This window comes from Procambarus clarkii, chromosome 13, assembly GCF_040958095.1.
Source record: "Procambarus clarkii isolate CNS0578487 chromosome 13, FALCON_Pclarkii_2.0, whole genome shotgun sequence".
Classification (NCBI taxonomy): domain Eukaryota; kingdom Metazoa; phylum Arthropoda; class Malacostraca; order Decapoda; family Cambaridae; genus Procambarus; species Procambarus clarkii.
The window spans coordinates 13,172,653-13,185,222 of NC_091162.1; the positions used below are offsets into that span (position 1 = coordinate 13,172,653).

Here is a 12,570-nt window from a genome sequence, read left to right on the forward strand (position 1 = left end):
TGATGTTGAATCGAGATGCATGCAGCCAAATAAATGGCCAAATTAAGACTGAGTCTGTCTAGCAGTTTTGTGTTATAATTTGCAGAAAACCTAAAAACTATAAACAGTTCATATTTGATTACCCAAATATGGTAATGAACCAAATGGCATTTTATTGCAAAATCCAGATAACTGCATTGCCTGCAGTTAGGATAATGACAACAGTTAACAACTAGACAACGGTATAGCTTGGCGAGGGTGGGGTCCCTAGATTGTTTCAATCGTGGATTGGACATTTATACGAGTGGGATTGGGAGGTTACAAATAGGAGTTGCCTTGTATGGGCCAATAGGCCTTCTGCTGTTACCTTTGTTCTTATGTTCTTATGTAACAATTGATGCATATCCAACCATGCTACAAAAATGGGTGCCGAGAAAAAGCATTTCTACACCTGAAGAGCACATCTCGACAATAGTAGGATATATATATAAATTACCAGGTATACTGAATATGTATAATGTGTATCAGTTTAAATGTTATAACTGACTAAGGTAAGAAATTAAATAAAATAGTCAACTTATTTTCTTTAATTAGAAAAACTGTGGTACATGCATATTAATTTGTCCTTATAACAAAAGAAGCTGTCAAGGCTAACAACACACCTTCCAGTCTTTATTCTTCTCCGTAATGAAAGCCTTCTCTCTTAATATCAGCAAACAATAACAGTAAATTTGAATGCTGGATCTAATTTAGGACTTAATACAGTATATATATTATTTGAGTGCCAAAACTAAATACATTTTCTATACACCACTGAAAAACGATTTCTTGTACTGAACGTCCGTGATTTTGTCTTAACATGACAAAAAGGTAAATGTACCAAAGGTAAAAATGGACACGAGCTTGGCAGTGGACACCGTACTTTTCTACATCTTTAGCAAGACGGGTAAACACAAGCTGATTTCCCCAGTTACTGTACTGTACTTCAAAGCAATTCTTTTGGATGAAGCTTGCAAAGGCTTTCAACTTTCAAAGTCCTAAAACACCACTTAGAAAAATCATTCAATATATATATCAATAACCAATTAAAGGTCTGTGATGATTGCTTCCACTTCATTCTGTGGGAAGCGGTAGAAACCCTTCTCGGGGGTCACAGCTGCCACTTCCACATTGGAGCCACTTACTTTTTCTTCCATTACTTGCTTCAGTACTGTCAACGCAATCTTTAGAGCCTCTTGCAATGTCATGGACTGGAATGAAAGTAATGAGAGCATCAGTCCTAGTTCCCAATCCAAAACATTGGGCTGGAAAATTAGAGTAGGTATGGCAAATTGGAAGAACAAAAAGTGGAATGTATCTTGGGAGGTGAACAAATAGTAAGAGATTATAACAGTGACTGGTTGCAAACCTTCCAGCAACAAAACACACAAAAATACTGCATAATTACAGGAGAAAACAGGAAGAGCAAAAGTGGCATCACCGATCAGTTTGCCATCTCAAAGACCTCCACCTGCTTGAGCAAGCCTATGAGCTCATGCCTATAGGAATGTCACCTCCCTGGAAGGATGAGCCATGCAAGATAAAAATAAGAGATGACTGAAAACATCCAACATGATACCACAAGAAATGAGGCATAAGTATCTCGAGGAAATTAATAAAGCAGCCAGAAATGAATTAGATCAGATCTACACTGGTGGTTCATCTAATTCTACTAATGGCAGGGACTTTACTAAGAACTTCTTGTATTTTTAATAAATCATTAGAGTCAAACAGAGGATCTGAATTGTGAATGTGGCACAAATTGTTAAGAAAAAGACATAGATCACCAGTGTCAAATTATTGACTAATTAGCTTAACCACTGTGCTGTGCCAGCCAAGAAATCTCATTTGCCCATTACTGTGCTAACCAAGAAAACACAATTTTCTTCATACACAGTCTAAACATGGTCGCAGTAGGTTGGGTACGAAATGAGCTCCTGAGACCTCCAGCAAGAGGCAGCCATCTCGAAAAAAAAAATCCCAGATTTCCCTAGGGCTGCTGGCAGGATCAGTTCTGAATGAGCAACCAAGGGTGGCACATGTGCTTCTGGCTCCCAATCCCCTGTCGGTTGCAGTGTTGAAAAGTTGTTCTCCGTCAGTGAAATTCAGACCTTGTTGTTTGAAGAACATAAGGGGTCATGATATTGATGAAGCTAGGTACAATAAGGACCTAACACAAGGGTCGAATGCAAGTGCTACAGTGCCGATGAGGATGATACAGCGAACGTATCCAGTTGTAGTCGAGTGCCACCCATGCTCACCCGTGTTATCTCCAATTTTTTTATAGATGACACATAGATGAATCATTTTCTAGGTTCAGCGATGATGCACCAGATACAAGTAGCATAGATGAACAGTGTTAGCAGCTTCCATGGTGGTGTTTTCCATAGATCTTTTCAATAACAGCCAAATCTCTTCCAGAATGGCCGAATCTTTACCAGAATAACAATCTCTTCCAGAATACCTTACAAAGTGATCTTTTCAAGACTATCTTACAAAGTGATCTTTTCAAGACTATCTTACAAATTTATCTTTTCCTATAATCCTTTCAAGACTACCTTACACTTCACAAGCTTGGCTACATACCACCTACAGGTACTAAAGCCAAGGGTGTACGTGAGTGCGTTATTTTTAAGCACACGGAATGAGAAAACAGGAAGCGAAAATTGGTTTGTACCTGGTGCATCGAGAGCGAAGTCATGCTGTGTTCCATGTACTGCTTCGTTGATTATCACTCATTTCCAGAGTACTGAGTGTGTAATACAGTGTGTTACTGTGTAAATAGTGTATGAAACCATACATATTGTAATTTTAGTGAATTTTGAATAAGTAATATTGCAGCAATAAACATTTAATGTGGACACATTACTGACATGTATCACAGTTTCATAGTAACTTATGAATGTTCAAATGTATACATATTGTAAAGGACACAAATATTCATCATATACGATAAAAAAATATAAATAAAACTGCATTGGAAATACATGAAACAAATAATTTAAAATATATTTGTGGCAGCTCGCGGTGTTTGAATGGCTTGTGCGACTGCCACCGAGAGCTTCACGCATGGGCACGCAGCAAATGACGACGTCACACGCCCCCTTCTCCACATCCCAAGTAAGTGGAATTGATTAGTTTTTTTTACATGTTTGTGTTCAGGGAAGGGAATTTATCATTTAAAAAAAAAGATAAAAAAGAAATTTGTGAAAACTTGATTTTCAGTGCACAGGAGGAATGTCCCAATAAACATGGCGCATCACAGTGGTTAACACCCATTGTAGGAAAATAATCGATAACCGCAAAATCTACTATTTTCCGATCATTCGAAGCATAGATTAATAAACGACTCGCAGCACAGTTTTAATAAATGCCCCCCCCCCATGTTTAACAAACTGACCCTCATCCTTTGCCAGCACATTTTAGACAGGTGCTTGCGAGAAAGTTTGTGACATATGCCAATGCTTTAAAGAAGCCTCTGATGTGTCTCACAAGACTCCTTGTATAGGTAGATGAGCATGGCACTGGGAGGAGCATCCTAAGTTGGATTAAGGCCTGATTATGGAAACGAGGATAAACAAATGGAATTGTATGCAAGTAATAAACTATTGTTAATCAAGTGCCTGATGGCTGTCAAGGGACTTCTGTTGTTTATCATACAAATAAACAACTTAAGATACAGGACTGAACAGCAGAATTTGTAAATTTGCAGATAAAAGCAAATGTATGGCAGACAATAATGACTCAAAATGGCTACATGACAAATTACATTTTAAAATAAAAAATTGGCAGACGTAGTTAAATCCTGACAAATGTAGGGGTTTAAGCCTAAGTAGTAATAAAAGTATATTACCAGATATCATCTGTACATTGCTCAAATGGCAAAATCTAAATGCAAAAATATCCGAGTCATGATCTGCAGTAATATTTAGTAAAATGATCAATGTACAAATATTCAAAATAAGGTAAATGAGGTACAGCACTGGTATTTATATCTAAAAGTGTTGGTGATATCTAATGTTATTCCTCAGCTTTATGCTGGCCTTGTTAGGCCCTACAAAGATTAAGCACTCGAGTTTTGGTCACTGTACTATAGAATGGATATAAAAATCACTAATATGCACAGAGATGGCCGACACAGTTGATCCCAGGAATTAGAAACCTTCCTTATGATCAGAGAGAGAAAGAAAGCCTAATTTACATTTCTTAGAAAGGCAAACAGTAAGGAGTGACATGACTGAAGTACAGTATACAAATGGGGGGAAGAAAAGAAAAGAAAAAAGAAAAGAAAAAAGGTCAGTACTGATTAGGAAATAGGACTGGTGGTTTATAAACAGATTACTGGGTAACGTAATAGACATGGGCATGTTGCATTATTTCCAGCATAGGTTACACACATACTGCTCATGTCAGAGTTTGCTTGTGTGCAAGAGGAGCTGCCTCTTATGGGCCAATATGCCATCTGCAGTTTTTATATTCTGGTGTTCTGTGTAGCCAACAGGAACACATCCATGAAAACACGGTTGTGAAGGAATACCAAGTGCAACCGAGGGTGCAAAGTAGTGTGCCAAACCCATGAAAACATAGGCAGTTGTAGCATATCAACCGTTAAGACAGAGTTGTTGCTATAAATTTTGGGGGGAGATTTTGTACAATGAAAGCTTTTCATGGAAGAGGATGTGTAGTAGACTCAACATACAGGTACAGAATCATAATGAAGAAGAGTCTTCTCAGTGTTAGAGAATCTAGTCATTTAAAATTGTCCAGAATGGATGAGGGAATTGGTTGTGTTCCATTCACCACTAATGGACAGATGCCTAGAGACAAAATTGGCATTCCTTGTTAGGACACTTCAAATCAAATATTAAAACTTCTAAAACATTGGACGGGTATAGCATCATTCATCTATATAAATGATCTTGCAAGAAAAAATCTTTGGAGCAGGACAGGAGGAGGATCAAACCAGCATCCTGCGTCACCCTAGACGCACACCCTAACCCATGGATTATGACGTGCACAATTACACAACCTGGAGTCCATCTGAACTCGCTAGGCATTCTAGACACTTCACAGTCTCATTTTTACACCTATTAAATAATAACAAAAATTCCTAAGCAAAATACATGGCTGAATCAATATAGTAACAGTACTAGTTATACGATCTAGGCTACTTGCATCTTGCTCAAGAGGCTGATATTCCTTTGTTCAAACACTAGGAACATACTACATAGCTACATCTAGTGAGTAAAAAACCAGTCTCCTTTCCCTGTCTGATCCAGCTTCCAATTTCTTGAAAAAAAATTACATACAGCAAATTTGGAAGAAAAAGTTGACCAACCTTGTGATAAGACTCCTGAAGAGACTGCTGGGCTCCTTCAGATCCTGAACCAATGGCCTTGGCACCAAATTCCAGGAAAGTGCCAGACGGGTCCATGTGGTAGAGTTGTGTGCCAGCTTTGTCAAGACCCGCAAACAGCATTGCCACGCCAAATGGACGACTCTGCCAGTACATTACATAAACTACAGGCGACTATTCTTCTAAGACTTCTAAACTAATTAAAATCTAAAATGAATTTTCATTAAGAGGTTTATGTAGCATACATGTGCTCTGGGGATCTGTGTTAATAGTTTACTTGGGTACATATACAGTACACAGGATTGGCTGGTACAGTGTCATGTCTTTGTGAGAGCAAAACAGTGCTTAACCCTTCAAATCTGCATAGGATAAATCAAGCATTATTTTGATGCACAAAAAAATTATTTACTAAATTAAAAAATTTTGTTTGTCTTTGATGTTTATTGGAGGTCTCAAATACCAATTGGGAGCCCTGAGAACCTGCAGGAGTTTCTTATGTTGCTAAGTAACTAAATCATCTTAGGATGATATGCACACCATGTGTGCATATCATCCTATCATCTTAATTAAGATAATATGAGTATCTGTACTATATTTTAAGGCTTAATTAAGGGAGCAACCATGTGAGTTAAGTTCAGAAATTCTTAATAACACAAAATACCAATTAAAATCTAACCGAAAATTCCTGAGCAGTTAAACTAAAATGAATAAATATAAAAATTACATGAAAAAGAATTAATACATTAAAATAATAAAACATTTACAACAGACATTATGCATAATGCATCACAAGTCTCTACTTACCATTGCTGGCCCATCGTCATCAGAGTCCCCAAAGCGAATGGCTAAGTTCGACACAGCTTGAGCAACCGATTCTACCTTCATATTCTCATTGTAAACAAACCAGTGATTGGCACATTCAACTCTTGCGTGATCAACTAAAGTTCGAGAATCTGCCACCAATCCTGATACAGCGCAACCTGAGAGGTAATAATGAAAAATTGATTTAAAATAGGAATGCATGCATCAAGGCAAATAAAGAGCACATCCATCCATACGATCTATACGAAAGTCTCGTCTTTTATTTGCATTTGATTACTTTTGGGTACATGAAGTGTGATGTAAAATTCTCTTTACAAATTTTTTTTTCCCAAGATGTCATTTAAAATAATAAAACTATTGCCCTTTCCTCAATTATCCTCATACACTACTGTATATGTAACACGTAAATGTCAAATATTGAGTAAACTTTATGTTTAATTTTTTGAGTAAACTTTCACTGCAGTTCCATCTGGCACCATAATTCTGTAGAACAGGAAAGTTTTGTTCCTGTTTGCATTTATTGTAGTCCTTAGCCTTCCAGTACAACTCTTGCCAAAGGAAGGATTAGGGTTGGAGAGACATGGAAAAAGTTTCTTTCTGTACAGGAAACTTGATTGCATCAGTTTCCTTCCTTATATTCCTACTATATATTATTGGAGGTTGGAGAGACATGGAAAAAGTTTCTTTCTGTACAGGAAACTTGATTGCATCAGTTTCCTTCCTTATATTCCTACTATTTGTAGGTTGTTCATGATGCATAGAATTGCTCGTAGTCGAGTCAGATGAACAAGTGTGTATCAACACTTGTCACCTAATGGCATTCTGGGGTTAGCAGCTGGGCAGGCTAATGAGCAGTAAGCAAGAATTATTCTTGGTGGTTCCTGTGATGCCAAGTAGAGCTTGGAAGGCCTCTCGAGTTAATTTGAACTGTATAAAGCATTCTCCAATGCTAGTTGGCCGGAAGATGTGGAAAGATCCCTGCTGTGATAGCATGGCACACTGATCTTCCTTGATTGTGCACAATACTGTCAATGCAGACCACCAGGATGTTGCCTAAGGGACTAACCTAGTATTGTGTTCAGAAAGTTTTCATATACCTGCACACTCAAATACTAATTTTGTATTATTAATCTGAAATACTGCCTGTCTCAGGCTCTGAAACTCTACTCATGTCTTCTGATATCTTTTCTGTATTCTCAAATCCTACTAATACTGTACTGTATAATTACTGAACCAGTACAATATATTATTATATAATGCTACTAGTACAGTATATCAGTTCAATTTTCTTTCTACTATACCACTAGAAAACCTATGGACTTGAAAGGGTGTCAGTATGGAGAGTATACACAAGGACAGGAAAACCGGGAAGAGACTGCACTCACTAGCCTGCTTTAGCCAGTAACGGTGTTTGAACCTTATTATATATACATACAGTAAACATAAAAATCCTACCGATGTGTCTGTCGATCTCCACAATTTTTTCTATAGTGCTGGGGATCATGAGGGGCGAGGTGATCCTCTTTTCTACAGCCAGGACAACGCCCTCACTTGTTTGGATGCCAATGGCAGTAGAACCCAACTTTATTGCCTCAATGGCATATTCAACCTAAGGAAGACAAAATATTCATTGGTCAGATATCACTCTTGGTTTTGGTTTCTTATAAAAACAAATTATTCCCAGAAATACAGTGTAAAATTAAAAATAAAGATCTTGACATAGCAGAAACTTTAAAACATTGGAAAAAAATAAAAACTGAACTTCTAAATACATTTGGTAAATCTGGACTAACTATACATCATTAATATTTGCAGATTACAATTTCACAGGTACTGTACTATACTAACCTTAAGAGCTAGTCAATAAACAAATAAAAATATAAAATTAAATGTTTTGATGCACTTATACTATACACAGTAATATTAATATTAAAATAGACCTAGTGTACATGACGGCCATGGGTGGTTCAGTAACAGTGACACTGGGCACGCATCAGCAACTGGAGGTAGATAAATAAGGTACAGTATTCCAAAATGTAAGTATAAATTAGTTTACTATATTTTTTATCATTTTTTTTTGAGTGTTTAATCATGCTAAAAATTTGAACCCTGCAGAATACACAGTAATGTTAATTCAAATATTCAAAAGTTTAGTACAGTATTTTGTACTCTATTTTAAGGTCTGAATTAAGGTATGGAACTCAGTAGTTTTAGGTTTTTGTGGTTGCACTGTATAGTACACTTAATTGACAGGGCAATGAAATTACAAACACTTAATCCTTAAATAACTAGCATCCTAGATGTTTATTTTTTTTTTTTTGCACCAGTGTTTAAGTACCAGCAAGTTTCAAATGGTCCTCATGCCACTCAATAGTTGTGGCTCGCCCATGGATCTACGTAGTCGCTCTACCGCCCAACCACTTGGGCTGGACGGTAGAGTGATTGTCTCGCTTCATGCGAGACCGTGTGACTCATCAAACAGATGAGTTTTTTTATTGGAAATCTTATTGTTATCCCATTTCTTCGGGCTGATGCCTCGGCACTTCATGAAAGTTGGAGCCGAAGCGATGTAATTTTTGTAGCACAATTTTGCATATCTATATCTATAAAATAAAATATCCAATTGTTTTTTGTCTAAGATTGAAGGCCAGACTCGTGGGGATAGCTAGTATTAGGTAGATCGATGTCAGCCTCACTGCCCTCCTTTAAGGAGGGTTGGCTCCCATGGTGATCCCCATGAAGTTGGACAAAATGGTTGGTTCAGAGACCATAGTATTTTTTAAATTTGTTCATTAAACAGTATAACAGAAATTGACATGCAAAACTCATGCTCAGATGACAGATGTGTGTCCTGGAGGCTCTCAACAAATAACCGAGCAATCTTTTGGGGTACAACAAAGTACCCCATCTAGTAATTTAATTAAAATAGACAAATAATATATAATTTCATCTACTCTGACAAATTTTGGTCAACACTAACCTGAAACAGACGTCCCTCAGGAGAAAATGTGTTGACGCCACGGTCATATTCACTGCGTGTTAAAAACATCTGAAAAGAATATAACGATGAATAAAATATATCGGGGATTATAAATAATGGCAAACTGTACATTTGTAATAATTATAGCACAATTATTTCTGCAGCGTCCATGAAATGAAACTTAATTGAATAACTCAACTAAAATTAATAATACACAAATAGATCCATAGCCATTTTGCATAACCATCACCATTCCTAGTCTTGGAGTAGCTTCGGGCAAAATGCCTAACATTTCCATCATGTCGAGTTTGAAATTTGTAATAATCACGACTGCTTCAAAACTTGATACCGCCTTTTAGTGAACAAAATGTTACAAAACATTTATGATATCCTACTTAAAAGTTAGGTAATGGAGCAAGACCAAAGAGCTGAAGCTCAACCCCTTCATAGACAATTAGGCGAGAGTCTACCAGAAGGGTGCTTGATTGCTTGGAAATGGGTTGAGTGGGGCAGGAATACTTAGTGTGCAGGGCTAAGTTGAACTGAAGTAGAGAAGATGCATGGTTGGATGGGGGTCAAGTTAGAAAGAAAGAAAGGAAGTGGATGTGGAACTGGTGTGGATGGATATCCAGATATTGGCTGGATGGATGATAGGTCAATATAACGTGCAACGGGTCCATTTACATGTCAGTGTGGTCATTGCTATATACTCCACTAATATAGAGTTTTGCAGGAGAATGTGCCAAACTAATTTATTTATCCATATTAATTACTTTCTAGCTATTCACTGTACTAGCCCGAGAGGCATAAATAAAACATAGCCTATGCAGTTTTTTACTGTATTGTATATAAAACCATCTTCACAAGTACACAATATTACATCAGAGAGACTAAGTGCAAGCGAGTTTACCTGTAGTCGGTATCGCATTGTTGGTCTCACTAAGCCTGGCCTGGTGAGCGAGTGCATGTGTGTAAATACATGGATATAATGTACCTAGACTCAATTTCAGGATTGAGTATTATGATGTTGTGGTAGTGTCTATCCTTATGAATGGCTGCAAGATTCTTGTGTGACATGAGTAAATAAAATCAATAATTGGTGAAGTGAAAAGGGACAACCTAATAAATATCTGTAGTATTAAAATACAAAAATAAGAAAAGAAATTTATTTATTAGATTAGTGAAAATGTTTGTAAATCTTAAGATTGAGATGCATGCAAATAACCCCTAATTATTTTGTCATGTTCAACAAATGAATGATGATCAACTGGTGCAATGTGACTATTAGAGTGAATGAGTGTGTGAGCCAAGACTATGAAGGACAGATATGGCAAGTGAGGAAATGGAGTAATGTGCAAGGTATGATGAATGAACAAGTGTAATTTATATTCTGGTTACATTTTATTTTTGGAGGGGATAGCTTCCCATTTTAATTTTATACCGATTATCAGGTTCGACGGGGTGCATAGATCTAATTTCGTTGTTGCCTTTAAATCAACAATAGGCTGAACTTGAAAAGAGATCAGTGCCCACCTAACCTTGATATTCATTCTTATTTAATATTATTAGTGAGTGGTGGGAAATATATTCTTTCACAGCAGAAGTAAATGTGTGAGATACAATAGACTGCAATTTTGATATTACTGTACATCATTTCAAATACACTGTATTCAATCAAGAAATAATGCAAAAAATATTAATACAGTACAAAATACCAAAAGGTATGCCAGATGGGCAACTGTATACTAATGGAAATTTGTGTATAGTATTGTATACTACTGTCCGAGACAAAGCTTACAACGCCCATCAGGGCCCCGCTAGCCATGGGTTCGGTCGTCTGTGTTTAACCTGACTGTGACACAGTATTTACACACCTACTATAACACCTAAATTAACTTAAAATCAACCTACCCAAGTGTTTCCTAACCAAGAATTGCACTGTAAAGCTAGCCTAAAAAAAGTAATAAAAATAAGCAGCGAACACAGCCTTCGGCAGTGCGATCACCAGTCGTAATGCTTCTAGTAATTGTATGCCAGTCATTAATTGTAGCACCTCTAGTATACACCAGCCATCCTGGCTAACAAAGTCAGTGAAAATAGTCTTGAATAATATATACGTATATGTTTTTATTTTAATCCAGTTCCGGATACCATTAGCCATCTAGTCAATCCTACACAACATTTACTTCAAAAAATCCTTATTATAACTGGTCAATGGAGTCGGCGTGGCCAGGACCGACCCCCGGGAGAGGCCTCGCTATACACCCACCAGTCCCACCTTCAGCCACCTGTCTCCACCCTCCAGACCACCACCATCACCTCCTCGCCTCGCTAAAACCTCAGCAGTAGGGTCCTGCGAGGGCAGGAACCCGCCACAGGGGCGTGCAGGACCTCACCTTGGAGGAGTGACAAGCAGGAGTCCTCAAGATGACTTGTGTATCGGCCGGTGTTTACCTCGATGAGCCACCGAGTGATTCTGGCATAAATGGCCACATTGCTAACGTGTGGTTAATGTGGCTAGTCATCTAACTTGCTTTTAGCATAGATGTTAAGATATAAGGGCATTCCAGATGTAATTTATGTGTATGGAATGGAGTATTTTATTTTGCCAGTATATTTAGGAAACTCATTGGCGCCAAATGCATTCAAAATTTCATGGTGGTCATACACAGACATAATATTATTACACATACGCATGTATTATTCATGGGTCATAATATTTATATTTTTATTTTATTTGTTTATTTATTTATATACAACAAGGTCCATTGGGTTGTGAAAATACATTACGCTTTGCGTAATAGTGGCTTTAGGCATTGTATGTACTAGCTCTATCTATAATTCCATCAATCTTTGTAAAATCTCTTGTATTAGTCAACTGACAGGAGCGGTTGACAGCCACAGAACTGACAATGCAAACAGACATTACAGGGCTGATCTCATCAAGATTAGAATGCTAAACAAACTTGAAGATATTAATCCAGACCACTTTTTTGAAAGGTCAAATGTAACACATACAAGGGGGCAACAACTTCAACTTCAGCAAGAAATAATGTGGGACAGAAAACTACTTTTGTTCACCCATAGGGTGAACAAAAAAGCCCCTGGAGCGTCCTACTCGCCGAAGCCGTAAATGGCAAAACTCTGCTGCAATTTAAGATCCAAATAGATAAAATCAAGACAAATGTTGACCTTTTACAAGTAGTCGGCTTCATGTCCTCTTCGAGGCCACTATATAAGTGGCTTCGAATTTTGATTTTGGATTACGGGCTCGCCATAGCCCGTGCTACATGGACACTTCGTCCTGAGTAGCTAAATCTTTAACAACACCAACATTTGATTTTGATGAATTAGAAGAGGGATATATAGTGGCTTTCAGGAAAATTTAGGTATA

At 37.4% G+C, this 12,570-nt stretch overlaps 1 protein-coding gene across 2 annotated transcripts; it reads right to left on the reverse strand.

Annotated features, from left to right (window-relative positions):
• Window positions 1-551: 551 nt before the first annotated feature.
• On the reverse strand, window positions 552-11,691 carry Prosalpha5 (proteasome alpha5 subunit). Of its 2 annotated transcripts, none has more exons than XM_045740637.2 (6): window positions 11,573-11,691; window positions 9,177-9,245; window positions 7,652-7,805; window positions 6,179-6,354; window positions 5,357-5,518; window positions 552-1,229 (listed from the first exon to the last, which is right to left on the reverse strand). In XM_045740637.2, the coding sequence occupies exons 2-6, from the start codon at window positions 9,243-9,245 to the stop codon at window positions 1,065-1,067; spliced, it is 726 nt and encodes a 241-aa protein (XP_045596593.1). In that variant the 5' UTR covers window positions 11,573-11,691; the 3' UTR covers window positions 552-1,064. The 2 variants fall into 2 exon arrangements, with proteins under 2 accessions (XP_045596593.1, XP_069179752.1); XM_069323651.1 differs by lacking the exon at window positions 11,573-11,691 and adding an exon at window positions 11,446-11,467.
• Window positions 11,692-12,570: the final 879 nt, after the last annotated feature.